Source organism: Ranitomeya variabilis, chromosome 8, assembly GCF_051348905.1.
Source record: "Ranitomeya variabilis isolate aRanVar5 chromosome 8, aRanVar5.hap1, whole genome shotgun sequence".
Classification (NCBI taxonomy): domain Eukaryota; kingdom Metazoa; phylum Chordata; class Amphibia; order Anura; family Dendrobatidae; genus Ranitomeya; species Ranitomeya variabilis.
Genome location: NC_135239.1, coordinates 114,025,428 through 114,044,487, shown reverse-complemented (window position 1 = coordinate 114,044,487; position 19,060 = coordinate 114,025,428). Strand labels below are relative to the sequence as shown.

At 48.8% G+C, this 19,060-nt stretch overlaps 1 protein-coding gene across 4 annotated transcripts in view; it reads right to left on the bottom strand.

Moving 5' to 3' along the window:
* The window catches only part of HSD17B7 (hydroxysteroid 17-beta dehydrogenase 7), a 121,643-nt gene extending 112,180 nt beyond the window's left edge, over nt 1–9,463 (bottom strand). The window contains exon 1 of one of the 4 annotated variants that reach the window (XM_077277398.1): nt 9,199–9,463. In XM_077277398.1, coding sequence (XP_077133513.1) covers nt 9,199–9,233 — 35 coding nt within the window. In that variant the 5' untranslated portion in view covers nt 9,234–9,463. The remainder of the gene's footprint in view (nt 1–9,198) is intronic. The other 3 variants (XM_077277400.1, XM_077277401.1, XM_077277399.1) reach the window with 3 other exon arrangements.
* Nucleotides 9,464–19,060: the final 9,597 nt, after the last annotated feature.

Below are 19,060 nucleotides of genomic sequence, written 5' to 3'. Positions count from 1 at the left end.
CTTGACCAAGTAGCTCCCCTCACCCTCAGAACCTCCAAACACAGAATGAAACAGCCCTGGCTCACATCGCAAACCCGATTTCTCCAGCGATGCTCTAGGAGTGCTGAACACTTATGGAGGAAAACACGCGCACCAGAAGCCTTCATACACTTCAAATTTATGTTAAGGACCTATAACTCTGCCCTTCACCTCGCCAAACAGTCCTACTACACCACCCTGATCTCCTCACTATCCAACAACCCCCAAAAATTTTTTAACACCCTTCACTCCCTCCTCAGGCCAAAAGCACAAGACCCTATCACAGACATTTGTGCTGATGACCTGGCTTCCCACTTTATAGAGAAAATAGACAATATCCGTCAGGAAATCCGCTCCCAGACACCAAGTGCAATGACTCCCATCCCTCCCTGCATCTCCCCTGGCTCACGCTCCACATTCGATCCCATCACAGAAGAAGTCTCCAAGCTCCTCTCCTCTTCTCGTCCGACTACATGCACCACTGACACCATTCCCTCACACCTCCTCCAGTCTCTCTCTCCAGTCGTCACAACTCACCTAACTACAATTTTTTATCTCTCCCTCTCCTCTGGCATTTTCCCCTCCTCCTTCAAACACTATCATTACTCCATTACTAAAAACACCCACCCTCGACCCATCATGCACAAACAACTACAGACCAGTCTCCAATCTCCCCTTCATCTCAAAACTCTTGGAGCGCCTGATGTACTCCCGCCTTACCCGTTACCTCTACTCATTCGCTCCTAGACCCTTCACAGTCCGGTTTCCACCCCCTACATTCGACAGAAACTGCACTCATCAAGGTGACCAATGAGCTTCTGACAGCAAAATGTAACAGTGACCACTCTCTGCTCATTCTCCTTGACCTTTCTGCAGCTTTCGACACTGTTGACTGTTGTGAATTCTGCTCTTGGGTTCCCTCCGGTGGTTGTTGGTAGTAATGCAGTTGTCCCTGGGTTGCAATCCTGGGCAGGTGTCCCTGCTGATTGCAGCTCTGACTGGGATATTTAGGTGTGCAGGATTCATTAGCCCTTGCCAGTTGTCCCATTGTTCTTGGAGGTTTTGCATCTCTGTCTGGTTCCTCCTGCCCTGCTGCCAAATCAGCAAAGATAAGTGTCTGGTTTTGTTTTTGTAGCACACATGCTGTGTGCTTTACAATTCAGTACTATTCAATGTTTTTTCTTGTCCAGCTTAGACTGTGTTTGGATATTTTAGTCTAGTTGGATTCTCAGGAGATGCAGATATACATTCCATGTCTTTAGTTAGATGGTGGAACTTTTGTATTACCTGCTGTGGATATTTTTAGGGTTTTAATACTGACCGCTTAGTATTCTGTCCTATCCTTTCCTATTTAGCTAGCGTGGCCTCTTTTGCTAAATCCTGATTTCTGCCTGCGTGTGTCTTTCCTCTAATACTCACAGTCAATATTTGTGGGGGGCTGCCTATCCTTTGGGGTTCTGCTCTGAGGCAAGATAGAATTCCCATTTCCATCTATAGGGGTATTTAGTCCTCCGGCTGTGTCGAGGTGTCTAGGATGTGTTAGGTACACCCCACGGCTACTTCTAGTTGCGGTGACAGTTTAGGGTTTGCGGTCAGTACAGGTTCCACCTACTCCTGAGAAAGTCTCATGCGGCTCCAAGGTCACCGGATCATAACAGTTGACCACCCTCTCCTACTCTCTAGGCATTAAGGACACTGCTCTCTCCTGGTTCTCCTCCTACCTTTCTGACCGCTCCTTCAGTGTTCTGTTCTCTGGCTCCACTTCATCTCCTCTTCCTCTCACTGTTGGGGTACCTCAGGGCTCAGTACTTGGCCCCCTTCTCTTCTTCCTCTACACAGCCCCAATTGGACAGACCATCGGCAGATTTGGCTTTCAGTACCATCTTTATGCTGATGACACACAACTATACACGTCATTCCCTGACCTTACCCCCGCTGTACTACAGAACGCCACTGACTGTCTGTAGTCTCCAACATCATGTCCGCTCTCTATCTGAAACTCAGCCTCTCCAAAACTGAACTTCTTCTGCTCCCACCATCTACTAACCTCCCTAAACCTGACATTTCCCTCTCCGTGGGTGGCACCATAATAACACCCCGGCAGCAGGAAGGCTGTCTGAGTGTTTGACTCCGATCTCTCTTTCACCTCCCATATACAATCTCTTACCCGCTAGTGCCGCTTACACCTAAAAAAAACCATCTCTAGAATCCGGCCTTTTCTCACCATGCAGACAACAAAAACCCTCACTGTCGCCCTAATCCACTCCCGCCTGGACTACTGCAATGCTCTATTAATTGGCCTCCCTCTTACTCGACTTTCCCCTCTCCAGTCTATCCTTAATGCGGCAGCCAGGGTTGTCCATCTGGCTAATCGTTACTCAGATGCATCTGCTCTTCGCCAGTCATTACACTGGCTGCCCATTCATTACAGGATACAATTCAAAGCACTTGTTCTCACCCACAAAGCTCTCCACAGTGCGGTACCCCCTTACATCTCCTCCCTCATTTCTGTCTATCGGCCTCGCCGACCGCTGCGCTCTGCAAATGACTTTCAACTAACCTCTGCACTAATCCATACCTCCCACTCCCGACTCCAAGACTTCTCCCGTGCTGGGCCAATCCTCTGGAATGCACTACCCCAAGATATTAGGACCATCCACAACTTGCATAGTTTTAGGCGCTCGCTCAAAACACATTTGTTCAGAGCGGCCTACCACGTTAACTAATCAAAGTCATTTTATGTTTGTGTGTTTGTAGCCCATTCACTATCTCCATCTACGCCCCACCCCCTGAAGATGGCTGGACCATCATTGTAAATACACACCCGTACTTTGTATCTCCCCCACCTCATTGTAGATTGTAAGCTCTCACGAGCAGGGTCGTCTTATTTTGCTTTATTATTGTATTGTTAACGTTGTTACCTATGACTGTTGTGTTTGAAACTGTTAAACTGTAAAGCGCTGCGGAATATGTTGGCGCTATATAAATAAAGATTATTATTATTACTGACTTCTCCACATAAAAAGTTAATTGATAGATTTTATTGAAAAAATAACATAAAAATACCATAAATAGTATGAATAGTGAGGTACTAATACAAACACTAGACACCACAGACCAAAAGGCGGTTGTAAAAAAATGTTTAAATCACCTATTGTCCCAATATAAAACTAACCAAGTGGGTATTCAACTACTCTTGCTTGCAGAGGCATAGAGATCACATCCCACCACGTATACACAAGTAAAGCGGGCACAGCGACAATAGTTGTAACAACATCACCTCATCTCTATTACCTTTGTTCTGATGGTGCCATGACCCCAACGCGTGTTTCGGCTGCGTGTGCCTTCTTCCGGGGGAGTGGCATCATCAGATTTGGACTTACATTTTATAGTACCGCAGTAGAATGAAGAGACAAAATGTTTGCCGCGTCATAGAGCCCAACCCTATAGCGGCGCATGCGCAGCCCAAAGCCGAGACACCCACGTCACCACCGGCGTCATCAGACGGCCCGTCCACAAGACCACCCATAGAAGATTACGTAAGCGCACCACCCAAAACAGACGCCGGCAGCAACGCGCAGCGAAGGACCCACACGTGCACAGGGAAAGTCAGTAGGAACTGTAGCTTCCCCAACACAGTAGCCATCACAGGCTCTGCAGATACGGCGTCTCTGTGCGCTATTCAGGAAGTCCAGTCCCAGGCACGTCCAACACACAGGCCTTCAGTCCATGGTCTCACCGTGTGCTTCCAGGAATCCAGTCCACTTCAGGACATTCCAACACACTGACCATACAGTCCATGGCCTCACCATGTGCTTCCAGGAATCCAGTCCATCCCAGGACATTCCAACACACTGGCCATTCAGTCCATAGCCTCACCATGTGCTTCCAGAATCCAGTCCAACACACTGGCCATTCAGTCCATAGCCTCATCAGGTGCTTCCAGGAATCCAGTCCATCCTAGGACATTCCAACAAACAGGCTATACAGGAACTCATACTCTGAACCCCTGTGACCCACACCCTGGTCACATTACATAGTTGTAACCACTCCCATAGGTGGGAGGTGTGTGTGGCTAGTTCGACCCGCTCAGCTCTCAAACTATCCCTGCAAGCCTCCCTCTATAAACTATACAAATACTTGTGGGACTACAGGTCCCTGAACAACAATACTACAGGCTTACAGCGCAGACTCCCTCTGCAACACATACCGGCCATTTACAATCATGCCGGACACTATCATTATCACCATAATTGTGCTTCCAAGCGCATCCTGAAGTGCACACACAGCGCCCCCTGGCTGTAACATGTGTCACTGCACCACATACCTTCTCCCTCTGTTCAAACTTGCGGGGTTGAACACTTGACATAAACCAGGGATCCCGAAACTGGGTACCCATGTCTCCTTGCCCTACAAGTCGAAAGGACCGTCTCAGTCAGTTTTGGGCATCATTCAGCATCACACCTTTGTGAGGCCTCCCCCGCCCCCAGCGGTCAGTTTGCCGGCCTTGGGCTTCAACCCTTGAGTCACCATCTGTCTGTGTCACCAGACCCTTTTTAGTGAACCCACTTTACAAGTGTGCCCTTTCACGTGACCTTTCTTTCCATGGCCGCCTCACACTGTTGTTGCGGTCATGAGTAGTGTTGAGCGATACCGTCCGATACTTGAAAGTATCGGTATCGGAAAGTATCGGCCGATACCGGCAAAGTATCGGATCCAATCCGATACCGATACCCGATACCAATACAAGTCAATGGGACTCAAGTATCGGACGGTATTCCTGATGGTTCCCAGGGTCTGAAGGAGAGGAAACTCTCCTTCAGGCCCTGAGAACCATATAAATGTGTAAAAGAAAGAATTAAAATAAAAAATATCGCTATACTCACCTGTCCGACGCAGCCGGGACCTCAGCGAGGGAACCGGCAGCGTTGTTTGTTTAAAATTCGCGCTTTTACTTGGTTACGTGAATTCCCGGCTTGTGATTGGTCAGGGCGGCCATGTTGCCGGGACGCGGACCAATCACAGCAAGCCATGACGAAATTACGTCACGGCTTGCTGTGATTGGTCCGCGTCCCGGCAACATGGCCGCCATTAACCAATCACAAGCCGTGACGTCACGGGAGGCTGGACTTGCGCACTTTTTAAAAAACGCGCGTGTCCAGCCTCCCGTGACGTCACGGCTTGTGATTGGTTAATGGCGGCCATGTTGCCGGGACGCGGACCAATCACAGCAAGCCGTGACGTAATTTCGTCACGGCTTGCTGTGATTGGTCCGCGTCCCGGCAACATGGCGCCGTGACCAATCATAAGCCGGGACGTCACTGGAGGCTGGACACGCGCGCTTTTTAAAAAAACGCGCAAGTCCAGCCTCCCGTGACGTCACGGCTTGTGATTGGTTAATGGCGGCCATGTTGCCGGGACGCGGACCAATCACAGCAAGCCGTGACGTAATTTCGTCACGGCTTGCTGTGATTGGTCCGCGTCCCGGCAACATGGCCGCCCTGACCAATCACAAGCCGGGAATTCACGTAACCAAGTAAAAGCGCGAATTTTAAACAAACAACGCTGCCGGTTCCTTCGCTGAGGTCCAGGCTGCGTCGGACAGGTGAGTATAGCGATATTTTTTATTTTAATTCTTTCTTTTACACATTTTTACATTAATGTTGTTTCGATACCGATACCCGATATCACAAAAATATCGGATCTCGGTATCGGAAATTCCGATACAGCAAGTATCGGCCGATACCCGATACTTGCAGCATCGGAATGCTCAACACTAGTCATGAGTCCACCGTCCAGTCAAGCCTAGTGACTGATCCGAGTCTGACTCTTCGTTACTATGTCCGCTACCGGGTCTCCCGCCTGGGTCACTCAGCCTTGAGCTAACAGAGGAGTCTCTACTTTGAACTCTTCCATTCTTTAGGGTAACTTTTCGTATCTCCAGACCCCGGATTGGAAGTGGTCACCATCTTATATTCTGCAGCTGTTTATTAATCTGAAGCCGGTCTAGTCTTAGCTGCTCTATCTCCCGCAGGTAAGTCACCCGGTATTCAAGAAGCATTCGAATGTTCTTAAGACTTTCTACTGAGCCAATTATGACAAATGGAACCATTCCATCTTCACCAGCTACCTGGACTTCACCATCATCCGGAATCCTCACTGTGCCACACCGGATCTATTCACCAGGTCCTGCATCACTTTTCCAAATCTTCCAATGACTTTCCCCACCAGATTTCTGGGTACTTGAATGATGTCTTCCACAAAGCCCAGCCGACTTTGAGCTTTCCTGGCATGCTCCAAACGTGGAGCGGCTTCTCTATTCAACAGGATCATCTGTTTCGTGCGAAGACATTGTAGATGCATATCCTTCAGGATAGTCACCCACTTCGCTGTGACTTCCCTAGTCAACAGTATCACCAACTGCTGAGTTTCCGGTCCCAGTGCACACTATATGCTTCTACTGCTTTTTTAAAGGCCTCATGCACACCCTTACCGATACATGCCTCTTGCGCGTCATCGGGTACCTTTAACACGCATTTGAAGAGTGAGGTCTCACTCTCTTCATGAACAGACGGCTCCCGTTATGCCTTGAACATTTCCATCAAGACATCTGCCACGACCGGTGACTGTCTTGTTCTGCTTTTAGCGCCAACTCTTCCTCCGCTTTACACTCTTCCAGACCCCTGGCCAAGACAGGCATTGGCAGCTTCTCCTCATTATCAGTCTGGCACGGCCGCTATGAGTCTGCGACTACAATCTTCTCCTCTTGTAGAGGGCCTCTTAGTGCTTCTTTGAGCACTTCCACATCTTCCTTTAGGGCGTTGGTCACAGTTTGCCACGTTGACAGGTGACCTCTGAGCTCAGACACCTTTCTCCAAGGCACCCACTCAGCACTCAGCAGCCTGTCTCCGAAGCTTCTCTTGCGTTAACTGAGTTTCTACTGCTTCTTGGATCCTCCTCAACTCGCTTCTCCCATCCTCTGGTTTGGTTGAGTTTCCATCACTCAAGAAGGTATCTGCTACAGACCCCACACCTTTGGTGGCTTCCTCCACCTCTGCACACTTGGACTCAGCACGGTCACCTTCAGCCCTCTCAGGGGTCTCAGCGGTGACATCCTTAGCTTCGTCCCGTTTCTCTGGGACCTTAGAGTACTTCACACACTCCAGGTCCTCAGCATCAGGTTTTCTGATCAGGTTTTTCTGGAAGCACAAGACCTCACCATGTGCTTCCAGGAATCCAGTCCATCCCAGGACATTCCAACAGACAGGCTATACAGGAACTCACACTCTGAACCCCTGTGAACCACACCCTGGTCACATTACATAGTTGTAACCACTCCCATAGGTGAGAGATGTGTGTGGCTAGTTTGACCCGCCCAGCTCTCAAACTATCCCTGCAAGCCTCCCTCTATAAACTATACAAATACTTGTGGGACTACAGGTCCTAGAACAACAATACTACAGGCTTACTGCGCAGACTCCCTATGCGACACATACCGGACATTTACAATCATGCCGGACACTATCATAATTGTGCCTCCAAGCACAGGGCAGGGCTGCGGATGAAAGCCTTCTTTCTCCATGAAGCCCTGCCCACTGCTGCGCCTCTTCGTTCAGCTCCACCTACATGCGTACCCTATCTTTAACATTGGGTACTCAGGCCATGCGGATGTATGCTAATGCCTCCACATGCATCGTCTTGAAGCTGTGCTGACCTGCGTCAGTCGGCGCAGCTTCAAAACGACGCATGCGGAGGCATCCGCATGGCCTGTGTACCCAATGTTAAAGACACGCAGGACACATGCCGACGTAGGCGGAGCTGAAGGAAGAGGCGCGGCAGTGGGCGGGGCTTCACGGATGAAGAAGGCTGCCATCCGCAGCCCTGCCGAACGCTAGTGTGAAACTAGCCTTAGTCAGATACAAATTACCAAGCACTTGCAGACATGACCGGCTCCTCAGCAGTCTCACAGACAGTGACTACAGAGAATTAGCTTTTCTGGTTATTTACTAGTGGTCACTTGTCGTCTGGAATACCCCTTTAATTGTAGGTCCAGCCTGGCACATCTCCCCTATTACACAGGAGCACCCTGTGGATCACCTGGGCAGAGGCCAGCAGTGATAGCCGGCCCTGATGCACAGCAGACTACATGGCCTTCTGCCTGTGATTAGGGGCTGCACTCACACCTGGGCTCTGGGGCCCAAAGGGTCACTCTGCTCATATGAAAAGTCTGTTAGCAATCAATCCTTGCACCCACTGAGGGCCCTGTTGGAGATTTTGGGTCCATGAGCGTTGCGTTTTTTTCACTATAAAAAAATGCATACATTATGCATCCCATAATTTAGAATACAATACAATTTTTGTGCACATGATGCGTTTTTCCACGAAAAAAACGCATCGCGGTAAATAACGCAGCATGTTCATTAATTTTGCGGATTTTCTGCGTTTTTTCCCGCTATTTAATGCATTGGGAAGCTCAAAAAAAAACCGCACAAAAAACGCGTCAAAAACACGCGAAAAAAAACACATGCGGATTTCTTGCAGAAAATGGCTGGTTTTGCTTAGCAGAAATTTCCTGAGCAAAACCGGACATTTTCTGCAAGAACTCCGCATGTGTTTTTTTCCGGAGCTTCCCAATGCATTGAATAGCGGGAAAAAAAATCGGCAAAATTAAAGAACATGCTGCGTTTACCGCGATGCGTTTTTTCGTGGAAAAATGCATCATGTGCACAAAAATTGTGTTATGTATTCTAAATGATGAGATGCATAATGTATGCGTTTTTATAGCGAAAAAAACGCAACGTGTGCACACACAGGTATCAACCACTGAGGACTCTCAATTCTAAACATTTTTCCACACAGCCTAAGGGATTCTCCACTGAAAGAAGCGCTCACCTGCCACAGGGAAGGTAATGCGTTACTGAGTGTGGGGGTCACACTACTGGGAGCTCCAGTCATTCCTTATGGGGGCGCCACGTGCAGTGCCTCCTAGGGAAGGACTAGCGTACATGCGCACTACAGCTCCATCCTGCCCTGTACAGGTAGCTCGTCAGCGGAATGCCCTGCAGGTTGTGGAGCGGCACAATGATGCTGCACCGGTCCGATCACTCTGGCCGCAAGGTGGTGCTATGAGCCCACAGATGATGCACGCCACCTTCTCTCGCACACGCAGCCTCCGCTCACCTGTTGGCTCCGGTGACCACCACAACCTTCCTCATCCCTCCGCCGCCTCGTTACGTACTGTCAGTATCAGGAATGGACAGACACTACACAGCCTGGCAGTGGGCGGGCCTGGCCGACACATGGGCGGGGCCAGCCAATGGCCAGTGCAAGCTCCACCCTACAGGCTGGGACACAAGGCAACATGTTGACTGAGAAGACTTCAGCAGTCAGCACAGCGGCCGCAGCCAGAACGCGCGTGAGGAGAGAATCACACGATGGGCGGAGCTAACAATAGCAGCAGCCAATGAGCACTGCGGTGCGATGGTCAGGTGTCAGCCCGCTCTCACAGGCGGCACTAGTACTTTCCACGTATGTTGTAATGTGGGAAGTCGGGACTCAGTGATATGCTCTGTACAGGAATGAGGGTGACGTGTGGAAATGGCCAGTAATGGGCCTGACAGACCAGAACCGGAGAGAACAGGTTGTCCGTCAGTCACACATTACATATCCGGGGCTCTGTCCTCGTTGTAACACTTGTGGCCAGAGCGCGGCGCCTGTGTAGCGTTATGGTCACGTCCGTGTGTCCGCTAGGACTCTTCTTTCTTTTAGGCCAGTCTCACACGTCCAGATCATTCCGGTACCGGAGAAAATGGTACCGAAGTTATCCGTGTCCGTGTGCTCACGTACACTATCCGTGTAATGTCCGTGAGTACATTTTTAAGGTCCGTGTTCTGTCCGTGTCCGTGTATTGCAACAATTTTTACAATTTTAACCCTATGACAGGAAAAACGCACACGGACAGCATCCGTGTGCGGTACGTGTTTACACGGACCCATTGACTTTAATGGGTCCGTGTGATCCGTGCGCTCCCACGAACACTGACATGTCTCCGTGTTTTGCAAACGGACACACGGTCCGTGAAAAGACGCTGACATGTGCAGAGACTAGTGTTGAGCGATACCGTCCGATACTTGAAAGTATCGGTATCGGAAAGTATCGGCCGATACCGGCAAAGTATCGGATCTAATCCGATACCGATACCCGATACCAATACAAGTCAATGGGACTCATGTATCGGACGGTATTCCTGATGGTTCCCAGGGTCTGAAGGAGAGGAAACTCTCCTTCAGGCCCTGGGAACCATATTAATGTGTAAAAGAAAGAATTAAAATAAAAAATATTGCTATACTCACCTCTCCGACGCAGCCTGCACCTTACCGAGGGAAGCGGCAGCGTTGTTTGCTTAAAATTCGCGCTTTAACTTCCTTACGTGAAGTCCCGGCTTGTGATTGGTCGCGCGCCGCCCATGTGGCCGCGACGCGACCAATCACAGCAAGCCGTGACGTAATTTCAGGTCCTTCAGGATTTTAAAATTACGTTCCGGCTTTGTGATTGGTCGCGTCGCGGTCACATGGGCGATGCGACCAATCACAAGCCGTGACGTCACGGGAGGCTGGACACGCGCGCATTTTAAAATAAATGCGCGCGTGTCCAGCCTCCCGTGACGTCACGGCTTGTGATTGGTCGCGTCGCCCATGTGACCGCGACGCGACCAATCACAAAGCCGGAACGTAATTTTAAAATCCTGAAGGACCTGAAATTACGTCACGGCTTGCTGTGATTGGTCGCGTCGCGGCCACATGGGCGACGCGACCAATCACAAGCCGGGATGTCACGGGAGGCAGGACACGCGCGCATTTTAAAATGCGCGCGTGTCCAGCCTCCCGTGACGTTACGGCTTGTGATTGGTCGCGTCACCCATGTGACCGCGACGCGACCAATCACAAAGCCGGAACGTAATTTTAAAATCCTGAAGGACCTGAAATTACGTCACGGCTTGCTGTGATTGGTCGCGTCGCGGCCACATGGGCGACGCGACCAATCACAAGCCGGGACGTCACGGGAGGCAGGACACGCGCGCATTTTAAAATGCGCGCGTGTCCAGCCTCCCGTGACGTCACGGCTTGTGATTGGTCGCGTCGCCCATGTGACCGCGACGCGACCAATCACAAAGCCGGAACGTAATTTTAAAATCCTGAAGGACCTGAAATTACGTCACGGCTTGCTGTGATTGGTCGCGTCGCGGCCACATGGGCGACGCGACCAATCACAAGCCGGGATGTCACGGGAGGCAGGACACGCGCGCATTTTAAAATGCGCGCGTGTCCAGCCTCCCGTGACGTCACGGCTTGTGATTGGTCGCGTCACCCATGTGACCGCGACGCGACCAATCACAAAGCCGGAACGTAATTTTAAAATCCTGAAGGACCTGAAATTACGTCACGGCTTGCTGTGATTGGTCGCGTCGCGGCCACATGGGCGACGCGACCAATCACAAGCCGGGACGTCACGGGAGGCAGGACACGCGCGCATTTTAAAATGCGCGCGTGTCCAGCCTCCCGTGACGTCACGGCTTGTGATTGGTCGCGTCGCCCATGTGACCGCGACGCGACCAATCACAAAGCCGGAACGTAATTTTAAAATCCTGAAGGACCTGAAATTACGTCACGGCTTGCTGTGATTGGTCGCGTCGCGGCCACATGGGCGGCGCGCGACCAATCACAAGCCGGGACTTCACGTAAGGAAGTTAAAGCGCGAATTTTAAGCAAACAACGCTGCCGGTTCCCTCGGTAAGGTGCAGGCTGCGTCGGAGAGGTGAGTATAGCAATATTTTTTATTTTAATTCTTTATTTTACACATTAATGTTGTTTCGATACCGATACCACAAAAGTATCGGATCTCGGTATCGGAATTCCGATACAGCAAATATCGGCCGATACCCGATACTTGCGGTATCGGAATGCTCAACACTAGCAGAGACACATTTATTTTAATGTGTCTACGTGAGTCAGTGTCTCCGGTACATGAGGAAACTGTCACCACACGTATCGGAGCCACTAACGTGTGAAACAGGCCTTATAGAGTTGGCTATTTGCTCTTTAGTCCACTACAATTTAGCCTGCTCAGTACAAGGAAGCCACAACCTAGGGGGATCAGGCACCTAGTAGTGATGAGCGAGTATACTCCTTGCTCAGGTTTTCCCGAGCACGCTCAGGTGAGCTCCGAGTATTTATAACTGCTCGGAGATTTAAATTTCATCTCCTCAGCTGAATGATTTACAGCTGATAGCTTGAATAAATGGGATTCCCTAGCAACCAGGCAACCCCCATATGTACTCAGCCTGGCTAGTAGCTGTAAATCATTCAGCTGTGGCGATGAAATCTAAATCTCCGAAGTCCGAACACTAACAAATACTCGGAGACCACCCGAGCAACGAGTACACTCGCTCATCACTAGTACCTAGTGGTCAGATATCAGGTCCTCAACCCCATATAAGTCCTAGTGGGATAAGGAGCTGGTCCCTAGGAGAGTGTTCATATTTATTATTCCGCAGAGTTTTACATACATTAGCATTGCTGTCCCCATTAGGGCTCACAATCTATATTCCCTATATTTATAATGTGGGAGGAAACCCACACAAACACAGGGAGAACATACAAACTCCTTTCAGATGTCCTTGGTGGGATTTGAACCCAGAACCACAGCGCTGCAGTGCTAACCACTGAGCGGATCCCTATGAGTGGGCTCATACTGGATCTAGAGGGATAAAGGAGCAGGTCCCTAATAGTGTGTTCTATATAACACCACAATAGCTATAGATCTGGAATCAGTTGCCCCACTCACACATACCAAAGCTCGCAAAATAAACAGCCCTGGCACACCAGCCTGACCAAAGAACTGAGACGGGCTACCAGGGTTGCTGAGTGGAGATGGAAAAGATCACACTCCAACGAGGACTTCACCACATTCAGACAGTCCCTCACTACTTTCAAGGCCACACTCGCTGCAGCGAAACAAACCTACTTCTCATCTCTGATATCCTCCCTGTCTCACAACCCTAAACAGTTATTCAACACTTTCAATTCCTCCATCCCCCAGCACCCCCTCCCTCTCCACTCATCTCAGCCGAAGACTTTGCCTCATTTTTCAGGCAGAAGATTGATAACATCGGAGACAGTTTTGGTCGACAACCCCCAGAGCCCTTTCTCCTAACTGCTTAGCCCTCCTCCTCCAAAACCAACTTCTCCACCATTACAGAAGATCAAGTCTCCACTCTACTTCCAAGATCACATCTCACCACCTGTGCACGTGACCCGATCCCATCCTACTTCATCCCAAACCTCACCACAGTCTTCATCCCAACCCTAACCCATCTCTTCAACCTATCACCAATAACTGGTGTTTTCCCCTCAAGCTTTAAACATGTCTCAATCACACCTAGCCTCAAAAAGCCCTCTCGACTCATCCTCTGCATCTAGCTATCGCCCCATATCACTTCTCCCCTATGCCTCAAAACTACTGGAACAACACGTCCATCTTGAACTGTCCTCCCACCTCTCTTCTTGCTCCCCCTTCGACCTCTTACAATCTGGCTTTCGGCCGCATCACTCCCCTGTAACTGCCCTAACTAAAGTCACCAATGACCTATTAACCACCAAAGTCAAGTGACACTACTCTGTCCTCCTCGTTCTAGACCTGTCCTCGGCCTTTGACACAGTGGACCATTCCCTATTATTACAGACCCTCTCATCTCTTGGCATCACAGACTTGGCCCTATCCTCGATCTCATCATATATAAGACCGGACATTCAGCGCCTCCCACTCGCACACCACCTCCTCACCTTGCCCCCTATCTGTTGGAGTCCCGCAAGGTTCAGTCCTAGGGCCTCTGCTCTTCTCCATCTACATTTTTGGCCTCGGTCAGCTCATAGAATCTCACGGCTTTCAGTATCACCTCTACGCTGATGACACAGATCTACATCTCTGGACCAGATATCACCTCCCTACTAACCAGAATCCTACAATGTCTGCCTGCTATTTCATCCTTCTTCTCTGCTAGATTTCTAAAACTTAATATGGACAAAACAGAATTCATCATCTTTCCCCCATCTCACTTGACTCCATTAAAGTAAATGACTGCTCACTCTCCCCAGTTCCACAAGTTCGCTGCCTCAGGGTAATCCTTGACACTGATCTCTCCATCAAACCACATATCCAAGCCCTTTCCACTTCCTGCCGACTTCAACTCAAAAATATTTCCCGGATCCGTACATTACTAAACCAAGTGTCACAAAGTGACTATCCAAGCGTGACATGACCCAACGGGTGGTCGGTCACAAAGCGGCGACACTCACAAGGGAACACCGGGGACACAATAACAACGGTGGGCCTTGCGATAGGAAACTGGGAAATAGGCAACTCCTGCACTCTCCTAAGGATGTGCCCTAATTTTCCTGACATCCATATTCAGGTTCTTTCAAACTGTCGCCGAGCAGGATACCTCAGCCCTCGCTCGCCCTGCACCTATCCCTAAGTAAGGAATAGGCAGGTGAGGTCACTGGTCCCACCACTGCACTAATAAAACACCATGGGAAGGATAGACAGACAAGGTAAATGAAAACAACACTTAGCTTTCTCTGCTGCAGTGCACCGCACAGCAGAGTAAGGCACCAGATAAGAATTCGGCTGAAGAACCGCAGCACTCAGCAAGCTCCTTCTGTCAGGTTGGTCTCCAGAAGGACCTGTATAACCAACAGTCAGCTAATGCATCAGGTGACCTTATGAAGGATGATGGGAGTGGTCACCACCAACATCAGCTGACCCAGCAGCAATGCAATAACACCAGCGGCTACTGGGGGGGAAACTGCATTAACCCCCGATGACCAAAAAGGAAAAAAGGTTTTAATCAGAGGGAAACCAGATCTGCCACAGATCCAAACATAGATCGTGACACCAAGAATCTGCAAAAACCCTAGTCCATGCCCTCATCATCTTCTTCTTTGACTACGGCAACCTCATGCTCTGTGGCCTCCCCTCTAACACTCTCGCACCCCTCTATTCTAAACTCTGCTGCCCGAATAATCCACCTGTTCCCCCACTATTCCCCGCCTGTCCCCTCTATCAATCCTTGCACTGGCTCCCCATTACCCAAAGACGTCAGTTCAAAACCCTAACCATGACATACAAATCCATCCACAACCTGTCTCCTCCATACATCTGTGACCTCATCTCCCGGTACTTACCTGCACGCAACCTCCGATCCTCAGATCTACTTCTGAACTCTTATCTCTTCTTCCCATAATCACATACAAGATTTCTCCCTTGCATCTCCCCTACTCTGGAACTCTCTACTCCAACATATCAGACTCTCTCCTACCATGGAAACCTTCAAAAATAATCTGAAGACCTACCTGTTCCAACAATCCTACAACCTGCAGTAACCACCGATCGACCAAACCGCTGCACGACCAGCTCCATCCTCGCCTACTGTATCCTCAACCATCCCTTGTAGATTGTGAGCCCTCGCGGGCAGGGTCCTCTCTCCTACTGTACCAGTTGTGACTTGTATCGTTTAAGATTACTGTACTTGTTTTTATTATGTATACCCCTCCTCACATGTAAAGCATCATGGAATAAATGGCGCTATAATAATAAATAATAATTACTGGAGCTAGTGGGATTAAGGAGCAGGTCCCTATGACTGTGTTAATATTGGATCTAGTGGGATAAAGGAGCAGGTCCCTATGAGTGTGTTAATACTGCTTCTTGTGGGATAAAGGAGCGGGTCCCTATGAGAGTTTTCATACTGGGTCTAGTAGGATAAAGGCGCGAGTCCCTCTGAGTGTGTTCATATTGGATCTAGTTAGATAAAGGAGCCGGTCCCTATGAGAGTTTTACTATTGGATCTTGTGGGATAAGGCTGCCGTCACACTAGCAGTATTTGGTCAGTATTTTACATCAGTATTTGAAAGCCAAAACCAGGAGTGGAACAAATAGAGGAAAAGTATAATAGAAACATATGTACCACTTCTGCATTTATCACCCACTCCTGGTTTTGGCTTACAAATACTGATGTAAAATTCTGACCAAATACTGCTAGTGTGACGGCAGCCTAAAGGACAGGGTCACTATGAGAGTGTTACTATTGAATCTAGTGGGATAACGTGGCTGGTGCTTATGACTGTGTTATATTGGATCTAGTGGGATAAAGGAGCGGGTACCTATGACCGAACTTCTTCCCGACATGCACGTACATATGCTGCTCTGCGGGAACTGCGTTCGTCCCCTTACTATCGGGGTTCCGCAGGGCTCAGTCCTAGGTCCCCTCCTCTTCTCTCTTTACACGGCCCCTATTGGACAAACAATCAGCAGCTTTGGGTTCCAGTATCATCTCTATGCTGATGACACCCAATTATACACTTCTTCCCCTGTCATCACCCCTACCCTAATTCAAAATACCAAGGATTGTCTGTCTGCTGTCTCTAACATCATGTCCTCCCTCTACCTGAAACTAAATCTCTCCAAAACGGAACTTCTTGTGTTTCTCCCTTCTACTAACCTCACTCTACCCAACATCGAAATTACCCTGGAGGGTTCAACCATAACTCCCAAGCAGCATGCCCGCTGTCTTGGGGTCATATTTGACTCCGAACTTTCCTTTACTCCCTACATCCGATCACTCACTCGCTCTTGTCACCTGCATCTTAAAAACATCTCCAGAATCCGACCTTTTCTCACCGTTGAAACTGCTAAGACTCTTACTGTCGCTCTTATTCATTCTCGTCTGGACTACTGCAATTCTCTTCTAATCGGTCTCCCTCTTACCAAACTTTCTCCTCTCCAATCCATCTTGAATGCTGCAACCAGTCATATATCTGTCCAGCCGCTTCACTGATGCCTTCATCTTGTGCCAGTCATTACACTGGCTACCCATTCGCTACAGGGTCCAGTATAAATTCATCTCTCTCACCCACAAAGCTCTCCACAGTTCTGCACCGCCTTATATCTCCTCTCTCATCTCTGTCTATCACCCTACACGTGCCCTCCGTTCTACAAACGACCTAAGACTAGCATCCCCCATAATCTGAACCTCACACCTCTGTCTCCAAGACTTCTCTCGTGCTGCGCCAGCTCTCTGGAATGCACTTCCCCAGACGATCAGACTGATACCTAGCCCCGACCTATTCAAGCGAGCTTTAAAAACCCATCTATTCAAACAAGCCTACCACACCAACTACTCAGTAAACTAACTTTGCCCTGTTCCCTCCTTCCAAATATTACTCTGAATCTGCACCCTACTATTCATCTGTCTCCACACCCTCCATGCACACGATAACTGCACTTGATACTTGACTATTGCACTTAAACACAGGGGCTGATGACCGGATCATGCAGCTTTGTATGAAAATCCCTATGTATTATAATTGCCAGACCTGAAATAACAAGCACTTTTCACCTATTGTGTCCCCCCTTTTCCTTGTAGATTGTAAGCTTGCGAGCAGGGACCTCACTCCTAATGTCACTGTTTAAATTGTCTTAACCTGTATTGAATTTATTGTTTGTACATGTCCCCGCTTAATTGTAAAGTGCTGCGGAATATGTTGGCGCTATATAAATAAAAATTATTATTATTATTATTATTATTATTATGTACACGCATTGGTCATTCAGGCTGACTCTACGCGCCGCAGCGATCGGCTGTGGGTGGCCAGCTCTACTTCAAATCATTCCACAAAAAACAAGCCATCACGTGACTCTATTGGACGAACTATGGAAAAATTATAGCTACAGTAGCTAAATATGGGGATGTAAAACCTTTTTTTTCAATAAAAAGCTTCTTTTAGTGTGTGACAGCAGCCAAACATAAAAACCCAAAATAAATCTCGTGTAGCCGTTATCACGCCAACCCGAAGAATAAAGTCACCAAATCACTTATACCGCACAAGGAACAGTGTAAAATATAAATAAAACCAATTCTTCACCTGCTGTTAATTTTTTCATTTTGTCTCCCAAAGATCACAGTAATGCTCGGTGCACAGTTATCCTGCGCTTACACTGGGTTTTCCATGTAATTCTCTGAAATACATGATTCAGGTGGAACCCCCAGCGGAATATTCTCTTTAACCCCTTTCTGACATCTGACGTACTATCCCGTCGAGGTGGGGTGGGCCCGTATGACCACCGACGGGATAGTACGTCATCACCGATCAGCGGCGCTCACGGGGGGAGCGCGGCCGATCGCGGCCGGGTGTCAGCTGCATATCGCAGCTGACATCCAGCACTATGTGCCAGGAGCGGTCACGGACCGCCCCCGGCACATTAACCCCCGGCACACCGCGATCAAACATGAGGGGGCTCCCTGCGGGCTTCCCTGAGACCCCCGGAGCAACGCGATGTGATCGCGTTGCTCCGAGGGTCTCCTACCTCCCTCCTCGCCGCAGGTCCCGGATCCAAGATGGCCGCTGCATCCGGGTCCTGCAGGGAGGGAGGTGGCTTACCGAGTGCCTGCTCAGAGCAGGCGCTGGTAAGCCTGCACAGCAGATCGTCGATCTGACAGAGTGCTGTGCACACTGTCAGATCAATGATCTGTAATGCCCCCCCCTGGGACAAAGTAAAAAAGTAAAAAAAAAATTCCCCACATGTGTGTAAAAAAAAAAAAAAAAAAAAAAAAAATATCCTAAATAAAGAAAAAAAAAAAATATTATTCCCATAAATACATTTCTTTAGCTAAATAAAATAAAAAAAACAATAAAAGTACACATATTTAGTATCGCCGCGTCCGTAACGACCCAACCTATAAAACTGCCCAACTAGTTAACCCCTTCAGTAAACACCGTAAGAAAAAAAAAAAAACGAGTAAAAAAAAACGCTTTATTATCATACCGCCGAACAAAAAGTAGAATAACACGCTATCAAAAAGACTGATATAAATAACCATGGTACCGCTGAAAACGTCATCTTGTCCCGCAAAAAACGAGCCGCCATACAGCATCATCAGCAAAAAAATAAAAAAGTTATAGTCCTGAGAATAAAGCGATACCAA